Source organism: Chiloscyllium punctatum, chromosome 35, assembly GCF_047496795.1.
Source record: "Chiloscyllium punctatum isolate Juve2018m chromosome 35, sChiPun1.3, whole genome shotgun sequence".
Classification (NCBI taxonomy): Eukaryota; Metazoa; Chordata; class Chondrichthyes; order Orectolobiformes; family Hemiscylliidae; genus Chiloscyllium; species Chiloscyllium punctatum.
In genome coordinates, this window is record NC_092773.1 from 15695545 (window position 1) to 15721857 (window position 26313).

Consider the following 26313-nt stretch of genomic DNA (forward strand, 5'->3'; position numbering starts at 1 on the left):
CCTAACATACACATTCCTGAACACTATGGGCAATTTTGCATGACCAATTCACCTAATCTGTACATCACTGGATTGTGGGAGGAAACCAGACCACAGGGAGGAATCCCATGCAGGCACAGCTAGAATGTGCAAACTCCACACAGTCTTTTAGTTCACTTTGTTGGTTGCCAGTTCAGTTCAAACCCTGGTTGCTGCCTTTTTAAATCACATGGTGAAAGGAAGCCAGAAAGCAGCTGCAAATCATTGTGAGATGAAGTGAGTCACAATCTTTCAATGGTCTTCTGGCACAGGGTAGTGTCCCTAACTTGGAACCATGAAAGTCTGGGCTCAAATCTCAGCTGTTCCAGACATGTGTCATTGCATATCAGAAAGAGTCGATTAAAAATATGTGATAGGTAAAAAAATTGTGAAATAATAGTCAAGGCAATTAAAATGCTGATTCTGCATTTTAGTTTCTTGGGACTTTTGTGGCGTACTGATAGTGTCATGACCTCTGAGCCAGGAGATTTGGGTTTGAGTCTCACCTGCTGAGTGGGAACATTTTTGAGAATGTTGACATGAAAATATTTAGATTTGAGAAATCGAATGGTAGAATCTTCTGAGATCTGTGGAATCTTGTGACTTGATGATAATAGTAGAGTGAGGGATTTATCACACCTTGAGGTGACAGATTGTGTTTGAATCCAGTTCATCTGCTATTAGTGGCCCACAACACCTCCTGGACACTCAGTTTTGAGTTGCTAGATTTATTTGAAATCTATGCCATTCCACATGGTCATATTGCTGCACAACATCATGTGGGGTTTTGTCACCTTGAAACCAGTACCATCTCCACAGGAATTGTGTGGAGAGTGCTCGAACCAATTCTGTCATGAACAAATGCATCTGCAATAAGCATATTGGTGAGACTGAGGTCAAGTTGGTTGTCCATTGTTGTTGGTGTCCTCCCCACCTGCCACAGACACAGCTTAGCAGCTCTGTGCTTTAAGATTTTGGACAGCCACTCCGATGGTGGATATTTAATCCACCTTTCCTGATGCATTCTGTGCCCTTGCCACCCTCAACCCTCCTTGTGGAGAAGGACTGATTCATCAGTCAAGGGGATAGTGAGTGGCAATCAATCAGTCGAAGGTTTTCTTACCCAAGTTTGTCCCAATGTTAATGAAATGTCATGAGGTCCAGTGACATTGCTGAGATCTCCTAAAATAATTCCCTGCTAACTTGTGCTGCAGCTTGAGTTGGATAGGACATACCCAGGGTCGGTGATGCTGGCATCTGGGACGTTGTAAGGTATGCATTCATGAGTGTGGAGATTTAACAAGGAGGATTTTGCAGAGGTGACAGCCCTGGTTTGCCATTGTCATTTCCAGGACCATGGTCAATGCTGAGCCAAGTGGCTAGTTTAATTTTTTTGGTTTCAGACTTTGTAGCTGTTTTGACACAATTGTGTCACCTTGCTTTAAGTCTCATCAATTTAGAACAGTGTATTCTCAATGTGGACCCAAGCCAGCTGGTGCAGGAACAAAATACCTTTAATGTAGCTGCAGATTATTAATCACTCAGTCTTTAAGCTCTATCACACAATAGTCTCATCTGTTTCCCCCTTTCTATGTTCCTTGTCAATGAATTGATAAAGTAGCCCCAATAACCTGGGACATAACTTTCATATTCACTTGCAGCATTTTTTCAGTACTGCACTGATGTGTTGGCCTAGATTTTAAGTTCGCCTCTGTGGAGTGAAATTTGAACCCATCAGTTTATATCTACAGAGATGAGCAGGTGATCATGAGAATGGCGTGCACTCACAATACACTCAGGACATAACTGCTTCGTCAGTCCTTCTACCAGTTCAGAATCCAACCTCCTTCCTCTTGGCCCTTCCCTGTGCGTTGGCAGAATGATCAAAGGAATGAAATTTTCGGTTAAAGTTCTTCTGCCCTGAGCACCAGTGAATAATGTTGGCTTATTGTTCTTGCCATTTTGCTGGCTCAGAGATGATATTTTTAATCAACTTTTTAAGTGCCCCCTTCAGAGCAGGTGAGACTTGAACCCAGGCTTTCAGGCCAAAGATCTCAGTGTGCCACAAAAGCCCTGTTTTCTCAGAGTGCTCTGGGCTTGAGCAGAGACAATTTTAATCAATCCGTAAACATTCAGAGTGCACATCAATGTCAAATTCATTGCCCCATTTTTGTTTATTTGCAATTTTCCAACATTCAGTGTTGTTTTCTTTAAAATTTCCTGTGGTGCCAAAAAATGTCCATATTACAGAGGAGGAGATGCTGGACATCTTAAAATGCACAAAGGCAGATCAATCTCCAATACCTGATCAGATATATCCTAGAACTCTTGGGAAGCTAGGAAAGAGATTGCTGGGCCCTTTGTTGAGATATTTGTATCATCAACAGCCACATGTGAGGTGCCAGAAGACTGGAGGTTGGTTAACATGGTGCCACTATTTTGGTAAGAAAAAGCCATGGAACGATAGACCTGACATCAGTGGTGGGCAAGTTGTTGGAGGGAATCCTGAAGGACACAATTTACATGTATTTGGAAAGGCAATGTCTGATTAGGGATAGTCAATGTGACTTTGTGGATGGGAAATCTTGTCTTTTGAAGAAGGCTTTTGAAGAAGGAATGAAGAGGATTGAAGAAGGTCGAGCAGTGGACTTGATCTATATGGACTTCAGTGAGGTGTTCATAAAGGTTCCTCGTGGTAGGCTGGTTAGCAAGGTTAGATCACATGGAATACAGGGAGAACTAACCATTTGGATACAGAACTGGCTCAAAGGTAGAAGCAGAGGGTGGTGGTGACGGGTTGCTTTTCAAACTGGAAGCCTGTGACCAGCGGTGCTGGGTCTACTGCTTTTCTTCATTTATATAAATGATTTGGTTATGAACTTAGGAGGTATGGTTTGTAAATTTGCAGATGACACCAAAATTGAAAGTGTGGTGGACAGTGAAAATGGTTCCCTCAGAGTACAACAGGATCTTAATCAAATGGGAAAATGGGCCAAGAAGTGGCAGATGGAGTTTAATTTAGATAAATGTGAGGTGCCACATTTTGGAAAGGCAAATCAGGGCAAGACGTATACACTTAATGGTAAGGCCTGGGGACTGTTGCTTAACAAAGAGACCTTAGAGTGCAGGTTCACAGTTACTTGAAATCGGAGTTGCAGACAAACAGGGTAGTGAAGAAGGTGTTTGGTATGCTTACCTTTATTTGTTCACTACATTGAGTAAAGGAGTTGGGAAGTCATGTTGCGGCTGGACAAAAGTTGGCTACTTTTGGAATACTGTGTAAAATTCTGGTCTCCCTGCTATTGGAAAAATGTTGTGAAACTTGAAATGGTTCAGAAAATATTTACAAGGATGTTGCCAGGATTGGAGGGTTTGAGCTATACGGAGAGAATGAATAGGCTGGGGCTGTTTTCCCTGGAGCGTTGGAGGCTGAGGGGTGACTTTATATGAGATTATAAAATCATGAGGGGCATGGATAGGGTCAACAGACAAGATCTTTTACCCGGGATGGAGGAGTTTAAAACTAGATGGCATAGGTTTAAGTTGAGAAGGGAAAGATTTAAAAGGGACCTGAGGGGCAACCTTTTCACACAAAGGGTGATGCCGTGTATGAAATGAGTTGCCAGAGGAAGTGATGGAGGCTGGAACAATTACAACATGTAAAAGGCATCTGGTTGGGTATATGAATAGGAAGGGTTTAAAGGGACATGGGTCAAGTGCTGGCAAATGGGACTAGATTAATTTAGGATATGTGGTTGGTATGGGCGAGTTGGACTGAAGAGGTTGTTTTTGTGTTGTACATCTCTATGACTGTAAATGACTGTTGGTCCCAAGGCTTGACTTTCTACAGGGTAAGGCCTTCTTCTCTTGCATGATTGATTGTTGGAAACTCTGTGATCCATTGTTCCTGCAGAACTGAATTGGCAATTCGAAATTAGCCAAATCCAAGTTCACTTTGGCAAGGTTGCTGGTAGCTCACAATCGTACAGGGTGAAGCAACAAAGCTGAGTTCTTTGTGTTGTTCTGCCTGTCAATCAGGATCAATGAATTCCCTTGATAGTAATCAATCATTTCTCCAATACTGTTAAACCACTAAAGCAGAAACCAAAAAGAAGACAACATCAGGAGGAGCCACAAAATATTTATAGATGTTAGTTTGTGATCTTATCTGATGGTAGAAGTGTAAATAGGAGCAAGAAAAGGCAGTATCCTGATATTTTTAGCTGATTTTATGCAAAGAACACATTTAAAAGTTTCTTTAATTCCTTTATGTTGTTCATTTCAATAAACTTCTCCATAAGAGAAGTGAAACGTTCTGCCTGACTTTTCTTCCATAAGTGTCTGTGTTTTCCTAAGTCTGGACTGGGAACACAGTGATCAGTACTGATCAGAATCGACAGTGGTTTCATGGTCATCAAAGGGTCTTAATTTCAGATTTTTACTGAGTTCAAATTCAACTATATATCCAGACTCAGGACATGACCTGGGTTTCTGGATTATCAATAAAACCACAAAGCTATCACCTCCCCAGTAAACCTAAAATTTAACAACAAACATGATACTGAGCATAAAAGAGAAAATGCTGGAAAATCTCAGCAGGTCTGGCAACATCTGTAAGGAGAGAAAAGAGCTGACGTTTCGAGTCTAACTGACCCTTTATCAAAGCTTTGATAAAGGGTCATTTAGACTAGAAACATCAGCTCTTTTCTCTCCTTACAGATGCTGCCAGACTTGCTGAGATTTTCCAGCATTTTCTCTTTTGGTTTCAGATTCCAGCATCCGCAGTAATTTGCGTTAAATGATACTGAGTGTTCCCACCTTGCTAAAGTGAAATGCAAACAGTACTGAAAATGCTCCCAGTTCGTGTGTCTGCATTCAATTTTTGTGGAGAGTGTGAAGGGATGTGGTGATAAGCTTGTACTCACCCGCTCTCCTGCTTTCTCCTTTCCAAGGACGCATTGCTTCCCATATTCATTGAGGCGAATGGGAATGTTGTAAACTTTTCTTCTGCATAACACTGCCAGAGTGTAAGGCTGGTTCTTGTCACATCCTGAACTTGGCCTCACGAGGAAAGCCCCATCCTAAAATTTAGGTAAGTCACGTATTAAAGGTGCACATCTATTTTGGTCAGTTGATTAGCACTGACTGAATTTCATTTCACTTGAGAAAGCTGGGTGAAAGACTCAGGCCACAATGTTGGTCAGAACGAAACCTGAGAGTGGGTAAAGATGAAGACAAATCAAGAATGATGCCAAGTGGTTTTAAAAGCCAGCTGTTTATCAGAAGGAAAGAAAGGTTGACACCGTACAATTTTAAGAGTTAATGAGTGAACTTAGAAAATGGTGTGATCCACTTCAGTGAAAGCAAATTTGGAGGAAGACTAAAGACCAAGACTCAGGCCGATAAGTAAGTTGAGAGACATAGTCTATAAAATGCTGAAGTTAACAGGAGGAAGTCAGAAACAGGTCACTTAGATTCAAAACAAACCATGTTGCTGATTTGGCCTATGGTTATTTTGTAAGGAATGACAAGATTTGCCCATTTTGTGGTATTGTTCAAATTTACAGACTGTGCACAGCCATTGCAAACAGAGGTTTTTGAAGAAGAAACCTACAAGCATGGTTAGAGTTCTCTGGTGATCACCTTGCCATTTTCATGTAACACAGCTTCTGCTGTCTTCCGATCACATTTGCTTGCATACCAAGATTTGCTTGATAAATTGGTTGTCTGTGAAAACAAGAAGCACAAGTATGAAATGTCCTTATTTATTGTATGGAACTTTCAACTTTGAAAGGTGTGTAAAATCAGACTCCAACCTCCTGAAGTCAGGGTAAAATATACAATGAGTGATGGATCAATTAATGTTAAAAGCGAGGCTGAAAGTAGGGGAAAAACCAGACAAGTTATAATCAAATTTAATCAGCAATTGAGGTTGCACAAAGTTTAATACACACTTCAGCAGCATCTCCAGCTGCTAGTGTGATTGGCCAAATTTTGCACATTGAGAAGCTGAGGTGAAGGGGTAACAATGCAAAGTACATTTGTCATCAGGATTGAAAAGCAGAGATGGAAGATAAAATGAGTTGACAATAAAGTGATGGCAAGATTGTAGAATGGGAGAAAGTCAGTAAGTCATGTATTTCATCATTGAGAGGTACTGGAGTAGACTTAATTTGAATCAGAGCTTTGCTAAGATTTGGTGACATGATGGTGAGGTTGTACAAAGGGAGGAAGAATATGACAAGTGGTGCCTTCGAAGCTCGACAAACAAAAGAGAAGATAGCCCTTTGGAACACTGATCAAAGTAGTAGCTGTGAAATTGACAAAGGTTGTGGAGTTTCATTGTCTTGGAGCATCATTGAATGATATTCAGTGAAAAAAATTCAGTCATTTCCATAACATTTTACATTTGAAGGCATGGAAATCATACAAAGTGGTCACTCAAGAAGCAAGGCATTCTTTGGAAAGAAGCTGAACTCTATATTTTATACTTGAAGAGTACAAATCAATTATCTCTGGTGAGGAAAAGGAGTTTGAGCTCCCTTTTATTACTTGAAGAATGTCCTAAATATTTCAAAATTCTTCACTTAAACAATCTTTATCGCTTTAATAAACTTTGATTCAGAAAGAGTTAATAATGGAGATTCAGTTGTGAACTTAATGCTGGTCCTTTCTGTAGAATACTGCTTCAGTGCCTTTTGGACAGTGTCTCAGGAAGACATCCTTGAGGCAACAGAATGGATTGCAAAATTTAAAAGCAATGGATTTTATTGTCAAATGTCAGCTTTTTTATATTGGTTGGATAAATTTATATCTCCAGTAGTAATATTTGTATCTCAGGAGTTAAATATAATCGAGCCACAGAGAAGACTTTGTAGAAATTACAGAGTGGCCGAGCCAGTCAGTAGTGTTGCTCTGCCTCCATCAAGGCAGGCATCTTCATGCCATGTCATGATGCTGTTCTCTACTTTTAGGTGTACTTTCCCCAATCCTCTCCGAGCTGTTCCTTCCTATCTCCAATAACCTTTTAAATATAAGTCTGTTTTAACGGCGAATCATATTCCTGGATTACTTGGAGATATCTTAGAACACAAATAAAACAACATTTTTAACTCTTCATGGTTTGTTGCACAATATTGTTCTCAAGAGGGCCATATAATGACGCCTTACATGTGACCGTAACCTGGATTTTGTAATGGAGGAGGAGCACCCACAGCTTACATAGCAAAAAGAAATAAGGAGCAACATAACTGAGCAACACGTAACTGTGAACACCCACCTCTGTAAACATATTCGGTGAAGATATCATTCCAATGCTTGTTTTCCCTGACAGTGAAAGGAAAATAGATTGAAGGAAAACAACATTCTCAGTTATTTAATCCACGGTAGCCTTGTGCTTTGGAACACCATCAATGACCCTGATATGACATGCTGTTTTTCTATGTCACCAGTTTCTGGAGTTATGGCCTGACAGAAGAATTATTTTTGTTCAGTGAATACAAACGAATATGAAAACGGTTAAAAAGGAGAGAAGGACCAAGCTTACTCTCAAAGCTGTGAGCAGCTCTGCAATTGTTCTGCAGCTATGGTGTCTAAACCAACTTATACTTAAGGAATAAAAAAACACAAGTTGCTGAAAAAGCTCAGCGTGTCTGACAGCATCCCTGGAGAGAAATCAAAGATAATGTTTTGTGTCCAGTGACCCTTCCACCGGACCCAAAACAGCTACCACAGTTTATTTTTTCAGGTTTTATATTTCAGGAAGGCCAATTTGTTAATCTGTTTGATAAGTCTGGACCAATTTTGTGGATTTGCAATATTTTGATATTTTTTTCAAGAGCCATCTTGATTCTTGACCAAGGGGGTCCATCAATCTGAGACCACATTTGGACTACTGTGTGTGGTATTTATTTCAGGAAGATGTCAATTTGTTAGAAGCACTTCAGAGAAGGTCTATCAAACTAACTCATGGAGTGGATCATTCGCCTCATGAGAAAAGATTGGGCAGGGTCGGCTTGAATTTGCTGTCGCATACAAGAGTATGAGGTGATTTGATTGAAGCATGTAAGATCTCAAGCACTTATGAAAGGGTTGATACAGAGAGAGGATGCTTCCTGTTCAGGGAGAATTGAAAACTTGGGGTCACTGTTTAACCCTTGAGACAAGGTGAAAAATTATTTCTCAAAAAGTTATGAAAAAGCAGTGACAGCCGAGTTTGAATCATTTTTAAGGCTGTTAAACTTCTGCGGTAGCACTGGAAACCCATCTCAATCTTTGCAAAATTCAAGACTTTTTAAAATTGTATATTTTATCTGTCTTTTAGAGGCAGGTTGAAAGAAAGCAGGGACCATGTTTCTTACCTGAAGAAGAATAGCTTTTCATTGCAAATATATAGATTCTAGCTACAGATAAACAATTATTAACTATCAACTTAATTGTACAGATTAACACTCTTCCTCTCTCGTCAACACCCCTCTGGGTGCATGTGCACACACATCTAGACACATGGAGGCAGGAAATAAAAACAGAGCTTTGATGGATGGAGGGAAAGATTGGGAAGGCAGTTCAGTGACCCTGTTTACTAAAACTGTCCTCTTGGATTGTCAGGGTGTACTGCTCTTTGATTCTCTTTCCCCAGATATTCAACTTGCTGTCAGAAGGTACGAGACTCAGAGCAACTTATGAAGGGAAAGTATCCCAGCTTTCTTCACACATGAGATGGCATTTACTGTAGAGTAAAGAGTCAACTCCTGCCCTTGTCAAGATCCCATCGCTTCTCCTTCAAAGATTCACACAGCCCCCAAACTGGTCATTGACCTGGGTGCGAATCACACATTTGTTGGAAGGCAGAGGCATTTGTTAAAGAGATCTGGTGTCCAGTCTCCAGACCTATCAACTACTTTTTGTTGTCAAAAGTTCCATTCATAGATATCCCTTGGCTCCAGCTCATCTACATATTTTCCCCTCATACTGCTGGAACATGAAGCTGCAACCCTCCAACAATCAGTGTTTTTTTTAACCAGTTCTTTCCCATTTCAGTTCACAATAAAAAAATAATGAAAATAACGTGTAGGGTCTTTACAAAACAGAGAAGGGTCAATTCTTGGTTAGCAAGGGGATAACGATTATCGGACAGATGAGAATCAGGATTTGAGGTCAAAATCAGATTAGCTATAATCATGTTAAATGGTAGGGCAGGCTTGAAGGACCAATTGGTCTAATTCTATTTCTATTTTTTGATAAACACTGTTTATATTCTCCAGTAATAGGGATCCACCACAACAATCCATGACCTGGCCGAGATCAGTTAACTCAGAACATAACAAGGATTGAACCTGGGACCAATCAGTTACTTGGCTTAGTGCTGCAACAGGCAATAGCTTTACTGGTTGTTGGGAGCTAGCAATTTTACAGTTGACGTTAGGTCAGCATGTCATTGTGACACGACTAAAAGAAATGGCACTCGACATCCGAACTGAACTAGAACTAGCCAAGTGAGAAATAAAAATCCATCCAGATAATTCATTGCAAGTCCTGGTTCTCTATTCCCCCTTTTCCTCCAAGTTCCACATGTTTCTGTGTATTCAACATTTCACAATTTGTGCAAGTTAGTTGCACTCACCAGTGGATTCTTCCTGCAGGTTTGGAGAGGGAACACTGTAAATAAAAATAAAGTGGAAAAAGGTTGATAGCATAAAGTCACTGGATTCCATTGAAAGAAAAGGAATGTAAGAGGCTGTCCCAACTTCATCAGTAAATGCAGTCATTCCAGCTCATGCAAGCTACAAACCTGATTCAGAGATGCTGGTGGTGGACTGGGATGAACAAAGTTAAAAATCACACATCACCAGGTTATGGTCCAACAGGTTTATTTGGAATTGAATTGAATGAATTGAATTTATTATCACGTGTACTGAAGCACAGTGAAAAGCTTTGTGTTACGAGCAGGACAGGCAGATCACGCAGTTAAGTAGCATAGATAGTAAATAATAGGTAAACAGCGGCAAAAACAAAAACACAGGTAAATTTTAAGAGTTTGTGAGTCCATTCAGTATTCGAACAACAGTAGGGTAGAAACTGTTACATAACCAGCTGGTGTGTGTGTGTTCAGTGGCCTTTCCTTGACCGCGGGCCTGGTAGGTGGATTCTATAGATGGGAGGTTGGCCTTTGTGATTGTCTGGGCTGAGTTCAACACTCTCTAAATTAACAAAGCACCCACCATGGGGCTCAAACCCACGACCCTGGGATTAAGAGTCCCATGCTCTACCAGCTGAGCTAACCAGGCTACTACTTCCAAGACTAGCTCGTGCTTCCAAGTAAACCTGTTAGACTATAACCTGGTGTTACGTGATTTTTAACTTTGTACAAACCTGATGGTTTCCTCCCAACAGATCCACAGTGATGCACATCATACTGAATCCCAGAGAAACAGGCTGCCTTGTCACATCCAAACATTTGAACTGTCATCAAAGAGCCTTTTAAATTTTAAAACGAGCTATGGATATCAGTTCAAACAAAAGATGATTGTTGCAAAGCATTTGCAGCAAAACAGAGGACAGTCTGTCGTTCAATCCTGGGCCAACATTTTTCTGAGCGCATACGTTATACCAATGAACTAGACTGACTCTAATTGTTGGACTAAGTACTTCATTTATCCTGATGCTATCCAACTGTTTTCAAACTGAATTTTTTTCTAAACCAATGAAATTGAATTGGAATTATTTGAAAATTCAAAAAAACATTCACCTACCTCTGAGTGAATGGAGTTGGTATAAATCTCTTGAGTTGAGTTTGATTGATGGAAATTCTTCTGGCAGTTGCTGGTGGAATTGGCATTTCTGTTATACAGGCAATGCAATTAGATTCTTAACAAAACACAAGAACTGTGGATGCTGGCAATGAGACGTAAAAATAGAAATTGCTGGAAAAACTCAGCAGGTCCGACAGCATCTGTTGAGAGAAAGCAGAGTTGATGTTTCAGGCCCAATAGCCCTTCTTCAGAACTTCAGACTCTTCAATTAGATTCATGATGGACAAGAGAAGTGCTTTGTGTTTGAAGCTCAAACCTGAACTGCACTTATTTTGAAAAAAAGTAAACTTACCTTCTGCTGTTCTGAGTACTGTACTCAGAATGTAGTAAATACCTATGGTGCACAATCCTGAATTTATTTACAATGGAGGCCAGCAAGAGATTTATGTGGCAGAGATTTATAACAAGGAGCACCACCCCCCCTCCTCCCCCCCACCCCACAAGGTTTTCACAGATTCTGCTTTTCCTCGGGTAGAACTCTGGCAATGAGGATTGTGCTTTCAGGTAGACACAACACTGTGAAATTCCTGGACATCAGCCAGGGATGGGTTAATTTTCATCAGTTTGTTAATGATTTTCTGATTGTACCACACTGAGTTTTATTATTAGAAACTCCTCAATGAATGAATTTTGAGTTCTCATGTTCATTGTATCGATTTGTTTGCGATCACCTTATAGTCTGCCCTGTGCTTATTCAGTTGACACTAAACCTGAAAACGAAAATCGAAAGAACTGCGGAAGTTCTGAGGAAGGGTCACTTGACCTGAAACATCAATTCTGAATTCTCTCCACAGGTGCAGCAAGACCTCCTGAGCTTTTCCAGCAATTTCTGTTTTTGAACCTGAAAATGAAGTTTTCTTTTCATGACCAAGTTTAAAGAATAATATAATAACTGCAGATGTTAGAAGTCGATCCTGTTGCAGCATGTGCAAATTGCAATCTGCAGGACAGGCAGAGATGCCAGTCTGTTGACGTTAAAGCCATGCTTAAATTAGTAAAGATTTGAAACACCAGTACCTACCTTCTGATGAGGGTACAGTTTTGTGAGGAAGCTGAGAAAGAAATAATACCAATATGAAATTCAGACAGCATAACCTGCTTTTCACATGAATATGCATTTAGTCACAAGAAATCGAAACTTGACTATTTGGTTTACAGTAAACGGATGGATGTCATCTTAAATCTACACAGCCCTGTCACCAACACAAAAGATAACAACACTGCTTACTGTCACAGATGATCAGCCCAGTCCAAGTCACATAGTTATTTGTTATTGCACACAGTCAGAAGGATCCCAGGATGTGTTGCTGATTTGTGATAATTAGGCAAGACTGCATATAACATAGAACATTACAGTGCAGTACAGGTCCTTTGGCCCTCAATGTTGCGCCAACCTGTGGAACCAATCTGAAACCCATCTAACCTATACTGTTCCATTCTCATCCGCATGCTTATCCAATGACCATTTATATCCCTTAAAGTTGGCGAGTCTACTACTATTGCAGGTAGTACGTTCCACACCCCTAACACTCTCTGAGTAAAGAAACTACCTCTAACATCTGTCCTATATTATCACCCCTCAATTTAAAGTTGTGTTCCCTCATGCAAGCCATCGCTATCCGAGGAAAAAGACTCTCACTGTCCAACCTATTTAACCCTTTGATTATCTTATATGTCTCAATTAAATCGCGTCTCAACCTTTTTCTCTCCAATGAAAACAGTCTCACAACCCTCAGCCTTTCCTCCACACCAGGCAACATCCTAGTAAATCTCCTCTGAACCCTTTCCAAAGCTTCCACATCCTTCATAAAATGCGGTGACCAGAACTGTTCGCAAGACTCCAAATGTGGCCACACCAGAATTTTATCCAGCTGCAGCATGACCTCATGGATCCAAAACTCAATCCATCTACCAACAAAACCTAACACACCGTGTGCCTTCTTAACAATCCTATCAATCTAGGTGGCAACTTTCAAGGATCTATGTACCTGGACATCAAGATCTCTCGGCTCAGCTAAACCACTAAGAATCATCCCATTATCCCAGTATTCTGCATTTTTGTTACTCCTTCCAAAGTGAATCACCTCACACTTTTCCACATTAAACTCCATTTGCTACCTCTCAGCCAAACTCTGCAGCTTATCTGTGTCTCTCTGTAACCTTCGTCACTGTCCACAACTCTATCAACCTTTGTGTCATCTGCAAATTTACTAACCCATCCTTCTACAGCCTCATCCAGATCATTTATATAAATGACAAACAACAGTAGACCCAAAACAGATCCTTGCGGTACCCCCACTGCATCTACATTGCTCAGTGTTATTTGGTATGGCCAAGTACTAACAGTCTTGATTGCTGCTCCAAATCAATGTCCATGTAGAAAGTTCCTTCTGCGTGAGTGAGTGAACATGTGCATAATTTGGGCAGATCGTTGTGTACCAGTAGCTTGCTCATTCCCGCTGTTTTGGTTGACACATTCAGACTGACCATTGGACTGAAGTATTGGGGCCATTTTGGCACCTTCAAAATCAGACCCCTGGAAAGTTGCTGGGGACAGAATGAGAAAATAAAAATATCAGGAGCCATTCTGATGAAAAGAGGCTTCATGGAATGTGGACAGATATAAAAAAAACTAGGTTAGAATTCTGAATTGAAGCCATACGTGATGCAAGTACACAAGAGACAACATTTTGTACATGGAGAGAAGTAATTTGGATACATTGCTTGGATCAGCCTCTCATTAATTTTCCTGGAAATAAAAAACTTGTTCTTTCCTTTCTAATGTTTTGATCCAATTCATATTTCTCTATTTTGTTCTTGACATTTTTAATTTGCCAAATGGTGTTTGCACCTCATCCAATCAGCAAAGTAATCCTCTTTCCAACACTTGGCCTGAACTCTGGAGGCAACTTGATGTCCATCCCACTGAACTCTGAACATAACTCCAACCTGGTCAGATAGTTGCAACTTACAGTTTAGGACAAGGATTGCCACTAAATCTAACCTCAGTTTCAATTCAGTTGTAATTCAATGACAATACTCACTGGTTTCCCAAGTGGAACAGGAGGCTTTGTCCTGCAAGAAAAGACATGTTTGATTTTGAATGCAGTATTCAGCAGACATTGAAAATCAGATCTGGCTAAGATTCAAAGCGAACATATCACAGTCTTGACAGAAAACCTTGGTTAGCACTTCAGTACACTACTGGATTGATGAAGTGGTTCTTCATATAATATGTTGAAACAAGACCAATCTGCTCTCTGAGGTGAACATAAAAGATCCCAAAACATTGGTTATGTGTAGAACAATGGAGTCCTGGGCAATATTTTTGCCTCAAACAACATCATTGCTGTCTATGGAACCTTACTGCATGCAATTTAGCTGCCACATGTCTGACATGACATCAGGAGCTACACTTAAAAAGTAGTTGGCTCTAAAGCACTTTATGACATCATGACTTGTGAAAAGGATGACGTAAATATGTGCACTAATTTTGCTTTTTGACTGATGGATTTCACGTACACTGAAGTTGGTAAATTTGCACCTCGTGGAGGAATTGATGGTTGCAATCTTGGCTCTGGTAAACTTTTATTTTCATTGCCTGTGAAGAAAGATAAGATAGATGAAATGTGTAATATTGAAACAAAAAGAAACTTCAAGAGTTCCTCTCTCAGCGTGGATAGAAAAATAATCTATCCTACCTACAAAGCAGTAAAACAATACAGAACTTATCGTATATGGTTGACCCCAACGTTTATCCCATCCTGACTTGAAACAACTGATTCTTTTCCAGCATTTAATTCCTTGAGCATGGTGGCAGACAGCAACATGCCAAATGGTCATTGCTCATCCAAGACTTGTAACTAAGCTTTGATGGACATTAATTGGAGAACCCAGATAGATCCTGATTTCTGTCCCAACTTCATTGGCCTTCAATCATTACCACTGCGACTTAACTTGACTGCACTGGTGGGGAATCATCATCAAGTCTCAACTGATTTTCATGCTAAATTTTCTTGACCATCCAGTGTGGTCTCCAGTTTCCATCAATATTATGGTAATAAAAGAAAGAAAAGCAGTGACAAGCATTTGGCCCCTCAAGCCACTCAGTTAGATCATGGCTGATCTGATTGTTGCCCCATCTCTGCCTCTGTGCCTACTCTCCATAACCATGGATTTGATTTCTTCAGAACTAGAAGTGTGGAAGAGTCACACGTGATGCAAAACATTGGCTGTGTGTGTCTCACTCACAAATACTGAATTTCTTCAGCATTCTCTGTTCATTATGTGAAACCTACTGGGGATCAAAAATCTGTCCAACCACGAATAAATTAAGTGACCCAGTCCCTATTGCTGTCTGGTCAGTAAACAATGATTAATTCACTCAGAGAAGAAATATCCCCTTATCTCTCTCTCTCTCTCTGTTAATTTGGAGACTCCTTCTTTCAAATCAGTACCCCTTAGGTATTGATACCTCTACTCGGAGCAATATTCTCTCAGTATCTACCCCTTCCATGTTCTATGTTTCAGAAAAAACACTTCTTACAAATGAGAGAGCACGCTGACTGAACAATATGGCCTACTCTTATAACTAGTTCATATATTCTTTGCTGTCATTACAACTTAAAAGTTAGACATTTATTCATTAGAATTTAGAGGAATGAGAAATGAACTTATTCAAACATAGAGACTATGAGGGGTCTGTACAGGGTAGATGTTCAGAAGATGTTTTGACGAATGGGGAATCTCAAACTAGGAGATGTAGTTACATACACGCATTTGTAAGTGAGATGTGAAGAAACTTCTCCTTCCAGACAGTAGTGAATGTCTAAAATTCTCTACCTTGAAGAGTTGTGGGGGCTAGATCACTGAAAATATTTAAAGAGGAAGATGATGCTTTAAGAACTATCAGAGAATCAACTGCAATGCTGACCTGGCACAAAAGAGAACTTGAAGCCTGTGGTGTACAGAGTCATGATCTTGTTGAATGTCAGACTTGTTGGAGGGCCAAATGGCCTATTCATGCTCCTATTTCTGCATTAAGATCATGTGGAGTAAATGCCTCAAGGTTAGCATCTGTGATGCTGGGGACCTCAAATGGAGGTGGATTTTATGATGATTTACTAATTCCTCTGCTGTTACTAGCAATTTCTGACTGTTAGATGAAAGCTAACTGGCTCAGTGGTTAGCACTGCTACCTCACAGCACCAGGGACCCGCATTTGATTCCAGCCTCTGTATGGAAGTCGCATGTTCTCCTGTCTCTGTGTGGGTTTCCTCCGGGTGCTCTAGTTTCCTCCCATAGTCCAAAGAACATAAGAACCAGGAGCAGGAGTAGGCCACCTGGCCCCTTGAGCCTGCCCTGTCATGGCCTCAACTCCATTTATCCACCCTCTCACCTTAACCCTTAATTCCTTTAATGTTCAAAAAATTATCTACCTTAGCTATAAAAACATTTACTGAGGAAGTCTCAACTACTTTACTGGGCAGGGAATTCCACAGATTCACAAGCCTTTGGGTGAAGAAGTTCATTCTCAATTCAGTCCTAAATCTACTCCCATAATTTTGAGGCTATGCCATCTTGTCCTAATTTCACTGCCTTTGGAAACATCCTCTCTACTTCTATCTGTTCCCTTCATAATTTTGTACATTTCCATAAGATCCTCCCTCATTCTTCTAAATTCCAATGAATAAAATCCCAGTCTACTCAGCCTCTCCTCATAAGCCAACACTCTCAACTTCAGAATCAACCTAGTGAACCTCCTCTGCACCCCTTTCGGTGCCAGTATATCCTTTCTCAAGTAAGGAGACCTAAACTGCATGCAGTACTCCAGGTGTGGCCTCACTGGTACCCTATACAGCTTCAACAGAACCTCCCTGCTTTTAAACTTAATTCCTTTAGCAATGAAGGACAAAATTCAATTTGCCTTTTTAATTACCTGTTGCATCTGCAGATCAACCTTGTGTGATTCATGCATAAGGACACTCAGGTCCCTCTGCACAGCAGCATTCTGCAATTTTTTCTCATTCACATAATAATCCTTTTTACTGTTGTTCCTACCAAAATGGATGACTGCACATTTATGAACATTGTACTCCATCTGTCAGTCCTTTGCCCACTGACTTAAACTATCTATATCCCTTTGCAAAGTTCCACAGTCCTCTGCACACTTTGCTCTATTACTCATCTTAGTATCATCTGCAAACTTTGACACACTAAAAGTGGTCCCCAACTCCAAATCATTTATTAAAATTGTGAATAATTGCTGTCTCAACACTGATCCCTGAGGCACACCATTCATCACTGATTGCCAACCAGAAAAGCACTCATTTATCGCCACTCTTTGCTTCCTGTTAGTTAACCAATCCTCGATCCATGCTAACACATTGCCCATAACACCATGCATATTTATCTTATGCAGCAGCCTTTTGTGTGGCACCTTGTTGAAAGACTTTTGGAAATCCAGATACACCACATCTACTGCATCCACCGTTGTCCACCATGCTCATAATTTCTTCGTAGAATTCCAGGAACTAAGTTAAGCATAACCTGCCCTTCACGAACCCATACTGTGTCTGCCCAACAGGACAATTTCTAACAAGATGCCTTGCTATTTCTTCCTTGATAATAAAGGCTCAAACATTTTCCCCACTACAGAAGTTAAGCTAACCAGTCTGTAGTTCACTATCTTTTGTCTACCTCCTTTTTAAAACAGTGGCTTCACATTTGCTGTTTTCCAATTTGTGAGAGTCCAGTGAATTTTGGAAAATTACCATTTGCTATTTTTCCTACCATCTCCTTTAGTAGCCTAGGATGCATTTCATCAAGGCCAGGAGCCTTGCCTACCCTTAGCTCCATGCGCTTCCCCAACACTACCATTTTGTGATAATTATTGTTTCCAGGTCCTCTCCTACCTCCATATTCTTGTCAATTACTGGCATGTTATGTCTTCCACTGTGAAAACTGACACAAAAGACCTATTCAGTGCCTTGGCCCTTACCTCATATCCAACTATTAAATCCCCCTTCTCATCCTCGAAAGGACCAACGTTGACCTCAGCCACTCTTTTTCAGTTTATATATTTGGAGAAACTTTTGCTAACTGTCTTTATATTCTGAGCTAGTTTATTCTCATTATCCATCTTACATTTCTTTATAGCTTTTTTGTGGCTTTCTTGTTGACCTTTAAAGCTTTCCCAAACTTCTAGTTTTCTGCTGATCTCGGCCACATTGTATGCCTTCTTTTTCAATTTGATAGCCTCCTTTATTTCCTTAGACATCCAGGGCAGATTACCCTTTTCCTTTGCACTGGTGTATACTTCTGCTGACCACTTTAAGATATTGCTTTGAAAGTCCTTCACTGTTTATCAACTGTCCCACCATAAGGTCTTTGCTTCCAGTCTACTTCAGCCAACTCCTCTCTCATCCTATTGTTGTCTCCTTTGTTTAAGCACAGGACCTTGGAATTGGATTTTATTTTCGTACTTACCATCTGTGTTCTAAACTGAACCATACTGTGATCGCTCCTTCCAAGAGGATCCCTAACTATGACATCATTAATTATTTCTGTATCATTACGCAGGACCAGATCTCGGAAAGCTTCCATTTCATACTGTTCAACAAAACTATCGTGGATACATTCAATGAATTACTCCTCAAGGCTACCCTGACTGACCTGGTTTGACCAATCAATACATTGATTAAAATCCCAGTACCATTTCTACAGACATTAGATGTTTCTTTACTTATTGTCCCCCATAATGTGGTATTATTATTTGGCGGCCAATAGACTATGCCTGTCAGTGACTTTTCTTCTTAGAATTTATAATTTACACCCTTATGGAATTCTAAATATTCTCCAGAGAATCTATATTATCTCTCACCACTGCTCTGATGTCGTCTTTAAATGTCAGAGTGTCACCACCTCCCTTACCTACCTGACAGTCCTTCTGAATAGTCTTGATATTCCTGGATATTTAACTGTCAGTCGTGACCATCTTGCAATGATGTCTCCATAATGGCTACTAAATCATACCCATTCATGATGATTTGATGGACTGGTCATGCTAAATTCCCCCATAGTGTCCAGGAATGTGACCACAACTGCCTCACATTCTACATAGCTATGGAGAAGGAGAGGATTAGGCAAAATATGAGGATATTTAATTGGGGAAGAGGAAACTATGATGCGATTAGACATGAGTTAGGAAGCATGGATTGGGAGCAATTGTTCCATGGTAAAGGCACTATAGACATGTGGAGACTGTTTAAGGAACAGTTGTTGCAAGTGATGAATAAATATGTCCCTCTGAGACAGGCAAGAAGTGGTAAGATAAAGGAACCTTGGATGACGAGAGCGGTGGAGCTTCTCGTCAAAAGGAAAAAGGTAGCTTACATAAGGTGGAGGAAGCTAGGGTCAAGCTCAGCTCTAGAGGATTACAGGCAGGCGAGGAAGATGCTCAAAAATGGTCTGAGGAGAACCAGGAGGGGGCACGAGAAAGGCTTGGCAGAACGGATTAGGGAGAACACAAAGGCATTTTACACTTATGTGAGGAATAAGAGAATGGTCAAAGAAAGAGTAAGGCCGATCAGGGATAGCATCAGGAACTTGTGTGTGGTGTCTGAGGAGGTAGGGGAAGCCCTAAATGAGTTTTTTGCTTCTGTCTTTACGAAAGAAACAAACTTTGTAGTGAATGAAACCTTTGAAGAGCAGGTGTGCATGCTGAAATGGATAGAGATAGAGGAAGCTGATGTGCTGAAAATTTTGTCAAACATGAAGATTGACAAGTCGCCAGGTCCAGACCAGATTCGTCCTCGGCTGCTTTGGGAAACGAGAAATGCAATTGCTTCGCCACTTGCGAAGATCTTTTCATCCTCGCTGTCCACTGGAATCGTACCTGAGGACTGGAGAGAGGCAAATGTAATTCCTCTCTTCAAGAAAGGAAATAGGGAAATCCCCGGCAATTACAGATCAGTAAGTCTCACGTCTGTCATCTGCAAGGTGTTAGAAAGGATTCTGAGGGATAGAATTTATGACCATCTGGAAGATCATGGCTTGATTAAATGCAGTCAACACAGCTTTGTGAGGGGCAGGTCATGCCTCACAAACCTTATCGGGTTCTTTGAGGATGTGACTAGAAAAGCTGATGAGGGTCGAGATGTGGATGTGGTGTATATGGACTTCAGCAAAGCATTTAATAAGGTTAAAAAGGTAAAAACAATGACTGCAGATGCTGGAAAGCAAATACTGGATTAGTGGTGCTGGAAGAGCACAGCAGTTCAGGCAGCATCCAACGAGCAGCGAAATCGACGTTTCAGGCAAAAGCCCTTCCAGATGAAGGGCTTTTGCCCGAAATGTCGATGTCGCTGCTCGTTGGATGCTGCCTGAACCGCTGTGCTCTTCCAGCACCACTAATCCAGCATTTGATAAGGTTCCCCATGGTAGGCTTATTCAGAAGGTCAGGAGGAATGGGATTCAGGGGAACATAGCTGTCTGGATACAGAACTGGCTGGCCAACAGAAGACAGCGAGTGGTCGTAGAAGGAAAATATTCTGCCTAGAAGTCTGTGGTGAGTGGTGTTCCACAGGGATGTGGTGTATATGGACTTCAGCAAAGCATTTAATAAGGTTAAAAAGGTAAAAACAATGACTGCAGATGCTGGAAAGCAAATACTGGATTAGTGGTGCTGGAAGAGCACAGCAGTTCAGGCAGCATCCAACGAGCAGCGAAATCGACGTTTCAGGCAAAAGCCCTTCCAGATGAAGGGCTTTTGCTCGAAATGTCGATGTCGCTGCTCGTTGGATGCTGCCTGAACCGCTGTGCTCTTCCAGCACCACTAATCCAGCATTTGATAAGGTTCCCCATGGTAGGCTTATTCAGAAGGTCAGGAGGAATGGGATTCAGGGGAACATAGCTGTCTGGATACAGAACTGGCTGGCCAACAGAAGACAGCGAGTGGTCGTAGAAGGAAAATATTCTGCCTAGAAGTCTGTGGTGAGTGGTGTTCCACAGGGCTCTGTCCTTGGGCCTCTATTGTTTGTAATTTTTATTAATGACTTGGATGAGGGGATTGAAGGATGGGTCAGCAAGTTTGCAGATGACACAAAGGTTGGAGGTGTCGTTGACAGTATAGAAGGCTGTTGTAGGTTGCAGCAGGACATTGACAGGATGCAGAGATGGCAGATGGAGTTCAACCTGGATAAATGTGAGGTGATGCATTTTGGAAGGTTGAATTTGAAAGCTGAGTACAGGATTAAGGATAGGATTCTTGGCAGTGTGGAGGAGCAGAGGGATCTTGGTGTGCAGGTACATGGATCCCTTAAAATGGCCACCCAAGTGGACAGGGTTGTTAAGAAAGCATATGGTGTATTGGCTTTCATTAACAGGGGGATTGAGTTTAAGAGTCGTGAGATCTTGTTGCAGCTCTATAAAACTTTGGTTAGACTGCACTTGGAATACTGCGTCCAGTTCTGGTCGCCCTATTATAAGAAAGATGTGGATGCTTTGGAGAGGGTTCAGAGGAGATTTACCAGGATGCTGCCTGGACTGGAGGGCTTATCTTATGAGGAGAGGTTGACTGAGCTCGGACTTTTTTCATGAGAGAAAAGGAGGAGAAGAGGGGACCTAATTGAGGTATACAAGATAATGCGAGGCATAGATCGAGTCGATAGCCAGAGACTATTTCCCAGGGCAGAAATGACTAACACGAGGGGTCAAAGTTTTAAGCTGGTTGGAGGAAAGTATAGAGGGGATGTCAGAGGCGGATTCTTTACACAGAGAGTTGTGAGAGCATGGAATGCATTGCCAGCAGCAGTTGTGGAGGCAGGGTTATTGGGGACATTTAAGAGACTCCTGGACATGCATATAGTCACAGAAATGTGAGGGTGCATATATGAGGATCAGTGGTCGGCACAACATTGTGGGCTGAAGGGCCTGTTCTGTGTTGTACTGTTCTATGTTCTATGTGTCAGCGAGGTGGATTAGCTGTGTGACATGGAGTGTTACAGGGATAAGGTAGGCGGTGGGTCTGGATGGGATACTCTTTAGAGGGCAGTGTGGATGTGATGGGCCAAATGGCCTGCTTCCATACTGTAAGGATTCTCTTCTTTGATTCTTACTGGTCTATGGGTTCATGTTTTGTGTTCCCTTCATTTCTTCAGTTGATGGGTTATGAATGTAACATTCATTCTCCCATATTTGACAACTGACAGCTTTGACAACTGACAGCTTTGAGACCATTGGGAAACATGCTCGTAGCTGGTTTTTAAATATACACATCAACAAGGGGAGACAGCTTGAAGAGAGGTTTTGTGTGGATTTTGCTAACTCCAACCACAGTTATAAAGAAAGTGGATTGAGGTATACTTACTCTCTTTGCAGTCAAACTCCAAGTATTCACCATCAGTGATATCCTATGCAGAATAGAGAGCACTCAGTAACAGATAAGTATAAGACACTGAGTTGCCATCAGTTTAAAAACACAAAAAAATGCTAGTGTACCTCCAAATCCAATTGAGTTTGTCTGTGGGTACGTGGAGGAAGAACTGGGGGAATATCTTCAACAGCTTTGTTCATTGTAGGACCTAAGAGAACAGAACATGACATATGCAAGAATTCCAATTTTCTGCAGCATTAAACAGGATCTTTTGAAGTAAGATGAGTTCACCTTAAATGAGTTTGCCTTTTGCCTTTCACCGATTAGCAGCCCATTGTAGTTCAGTTTCAATCTTCATTCTTGACTAATTTTATTCCTTTCAATTGGGAGCAGTATTGGGACCCTTCAGTTCATCTCAAGTATTGTTGAATTAAGAAGGGGAACAATTAACTGATGGTTTTGCTCCAAATTACTGGATGTAGCCTTGCTGAAAAGTGTATTTGTGCAAATGTTGAAGAGCAGATTATCGTACTCATGTGTGATACTATCTGCAGGAGACATATTGAGGGAAAGTTTTGCACAATTTGTTCTTTGATGGGAGCATCAAAACCCTGTTGCTGTATTGTGGCCGTGGGCTATTATAATATTCAACTACTTTCACTTTCGACTTACCCCACTATGAACATAACCTTGATCCCACCGTTCAAGTTCATACCCAAAAGTAGTTCAGGAAGTCTGTGGGTCACTTACAGCTAAGCAGTGCATTCGGTTTTGATGAGGTTATCCATTTTAACCCAAAACAAGGCTACTTTCTAAATGATATTAAGTACTGTGGATGTCCAAAGAGACTTTGGGGTTTAGCTGCATGGATATTTAAATGGCACAAACTGATTGAGAAAATAATTAAGAAGGCTAATGGAATGCTGGCCTTTATATCTGAAAGATTGGAATAGAAAGATACAAAGATTATGCTGCAGGTGTACAAAACTCTGGTTAGACTTCATGGAGAGACCTGGACACCACACCTAAGGATATATTGGCTAGGGAGGGAGTACAATGTCAGTTGACAAGAATGATATTTGGACTTCTGAGCTTAATTTATGCAAAGAGATAAAAGAAATTAGGCCTGTTATCTCTTGAACTCAGAAGGGTAAGGTGTGATCTGATGGACATTTTCAGGATAGGAAAAGACAGGGTAGATAAAGATAAGCTATTTGGAGATTCAAGAACATCATCTGAGAATTAGGGACTACTGTTAAGAGACACTTTAGGAAACACTTCTGCACACAAAGGATGCTGGATATTTGGAACTCTCTTCCATAAATGGTAGAGGATGCTGGATCAATTGTGAATTACAAATCTAAGCTTTTTTTTATTGTGAAGCAAAGGTATTTAGGGATATGGGCCAAAGGCAGGATTTAAGGCACAGTTGAGCCATGATCTCATTGAATGGTGGAATGGGCTCGAGGGGCTGAATGGCCTACTCCTGCTCCCATGTTCTGATACATACAGTGAAGGGAAACCTGAAGCAAGACAGTCGCAGACTTATATCATGTGGGCAAGAGAACTCTTGTTGCTCCAGATTATTAATGAGTTGACCACAATGGCATTTAACTTCGTGGCCAGTTAAAATACTACTGAGGTACTTAGCGCAGCTTAGCACCCTGATTTGCATGTTTTAATGAGGCACTGGTCAGGTAAGTATCAAGGCAGCTTTTTTATTACATTAGATTCCCTACAGTGTGGAAACAGGCCCTTCAGCCCAACCAGTCCACACCGACCCTCCAAAGAGTAACCCACCCAGACCCATTTCCCTCTGACTAACATACCTAACACTATGGGCCATTTAACATGGCCAATTCACCTGACCTGCACATCTTTGGACTGTGGGAGGAAACTGGAACACCCGGTGGAAACCCACGCAGACACGGGGAGAATGTGCAAACTCCACACAGTCGCCCAAGGCTGGAATTGAACCTGGGACCCTGGTGTTGTGAGGCAGCAGTGCTAACCACTGAGCCACCGTGCCGCTTGTGACGTGGACCCAGTTCAAGTATTAGTTTTTTTATTTGTTTACGGAATATGGGCATCATTGGCTAGGTTAATAAGGTTGAAAGTCCTTGTTCATGTTGCAAATATGTTGGTGAGCTGATGTTGTGAACTGCTGCATTCTGGCTGTAGGTAGACCCACAATGTCAACTGGGGAATCAGAAAGGGAATTACTCACAGTAGAATTCCTAGTCTCTAACTTGCTGTCAGTAGCCATTTTATTTATATGGTGAGTCCAGTTTCATTCATGGCAGCAACAAAATGATGAGTTTTCAGGCATTATTTTAACCCATTCCTATTCCAAGGAATCCCTGCAACTAGGTACTGGAGACTTCTTGAACTTTGACCCTTGCTCAGCTTTCTCCCTTCTCTTAAGATAATAATATATACAAATAATAAATGACCTTTGTGAGTGGTGTGAGCGACACATAGATCATGCATCCTGGCAGGATCACTTTCTGATTTCATGTTCTGGACCTGCAACAAGAAAATGTCAAAAATTGGAGTTCATGACTGCTCATAAGTGAACATATCAGTATTTCTATAATAAAACAAATATGGAATTTTAGACAAACTGTTTTAATCTGATGGCACACGAATGTACTGCCACTTGGAGTGATACTGCACTTTGACACATTTAAAGGAAACAGAAATATAGAGGAATTTGGGTTGGATGGGAAGAGGTAATCAGCACGAAATACGAGAATACTGTGAATAGTTTTGGTCCACTCATCAAAGGAAACTTTTCCGGGTATTGGAAGCAGACTGGAGGTTCACTTGGTTGATCCTGATTTGGCAGGACTTTCTTCTAAGGTTGAGTAAGTAAGGCCTTTCCCCACTGGAGATTAGATAAAAGAGGGGTCACCTTTTCAAAACATATAGGATTCTTCGAGGACATAACAGAATTGATGTGGAGAGGTTGTTTTCCTTTGGTGGAGAGTCTTGGATCAGAGGGCATATAAATTCTTTCCTGCAGAGGGCTGTAGAAACTGTCTCAAGACTGAGACAGACAAAATTTTAATCAGTCAGTCAATCAATGGGGAAAAGACAGGAAAGTGGACTTAAGGATTATTCGATCATCATGTTTAATCATATTTAGCACTCCAACTCTCTGAGATGTAGTGTCCCTTCGCATCGTGCCTCTTGAGGATCCCAAAATTTCAGTGTATGTCTTTGGCAGCCATGCCTTTCACAGCGAAGGCCCTTCACTCTTGAATTTTCCTTGAAACCTCTCCACCTCCTGAGATCCCACCTTTTTGACCAACCTCTCCCAACAGCTTTTCTATTTGAACCTATGTTTAATTTTCTTTGATCAGCATTCCTATTAAACATTTGGAGTATTTTACTTTGTTAACGTGTCATTGAAATGGGAAATGTAGTTGTTAGTGAGCTTAATGGAACTAAGACGATTTAGTAATGTCATTGCTGATTGGTAATCACTGCAAAATATGTAGGTGGAGATTTGGGAGAGAACTGGATTAGGTTCAGATTTGAAACATGGTGCATAGCCTTCAAATTGTTTCTGTGCACAGTGATGTGAAAGTTAATCAACTAATTGGAAACCAGAAATATCTTGGCTGATATGAACCTGTGCCCAGCAAAAGAATTTACCAACAGGATAGAGATGTAAAGTGATTTGATAAAGCTGAGTGTATAAAACTGGCAGAGTACTAATTGAGGCCAGAGTTGCTAACATTCCTGTCAGTGGACCCATTGTGGAGAATGAAAGATAGACACAACATGTGATTGAACAGATGGTGAGGATCCTGGGGATGGTTGAGCAATAGAAGAGAACAAATATGACAGGAATCACCAAGATAACTGGCTTCTTTACATTTTTGTAACTGAAAGATCCTATGGTAATTTTTTCTGCATCTCTAATACCCTGTCTCATACCACACAGGATAGGTATTGGCAAAAAGCAGAGAAATATATGACTCCAGAAGGCAACAACTTCCAGTGATATAGTAGTTGGAAGTCCATGGCAAACTTGTTGGTTGGGGCCATTTAATTAAGAGGCAGGGATGTGATGAAGGATTCTTTGGCCTTCTAAGCTTCATA

At 41.0% G+C, this 26313-nt stretch overlaps 1 protein-coding gene, 1 long non-coding RNA gene and 1 other non-coding gene across 4 annotated transcripts in view; 1 reads left to right on the plus strand and 2 right to left on the minus strand.

Moving 5' to 3' along the window:
* LOC140459696 (uncharacterized) overlaps nt 1-26313 on the plus strand; it is a 120535-nt gene that overhangs the window by 82305 nt on the left and 11917 nt on the right. The window lies entirely within an intron of this gene.
* Nucleotides 2167-26313, minus strand: part of LOC140459695 (B-cell linker protein-like) — a 45962-nt gene continuing 21815 nt past the window's right edge. Inside the window, exons 7-18 of the mRNA XM_072554068.1 lie at nt 24657-24729; nt 22329-22411; nt 22198-22240; nt 14352-14430; nt 13874-13904; nt 11851-11881; nt 10770-10857; nt 9641-9675; nt 7298-7344; nt 5662-5745; nt 4944-5099; nt 2167-4110 (exon numbers count right to left, since the gene is read on the minus strand). Coding sequence (XP_072410169.1) covers nt 3994-4110; nt 4944-5099; nt 5662-5745; nt 7298-7344; nt 9641-9675; nt 10770-10857; nt 11851-11881; nt 13874-13904; nt 14352-14430; nt 22198-22240; nt 22329-22411; nt 24657-24729 — 867 coding nt within the window. The 3' untranslated portion in view covers nt 2167-3993. The remainder of the gene's footprint in view (nt 4111-4943; nt 5100-5661; nt 5746-7297; nt 7345-9640; nt 9676-10769; nt 10858-11850; nt 11882-13873; nt 13905-14351; nt 14431-22197; nt 22241-22328; nt 22412-24656; nt 24730-26313) is intronic.
* Nucleotides 10232-10304, minus strand: trnak-cuu (transfer RNA lysine (anticodon CUU)). The gene has a single exon. It is a non-coding gene; the product is annotated as a tRNA-Lys (tRNA).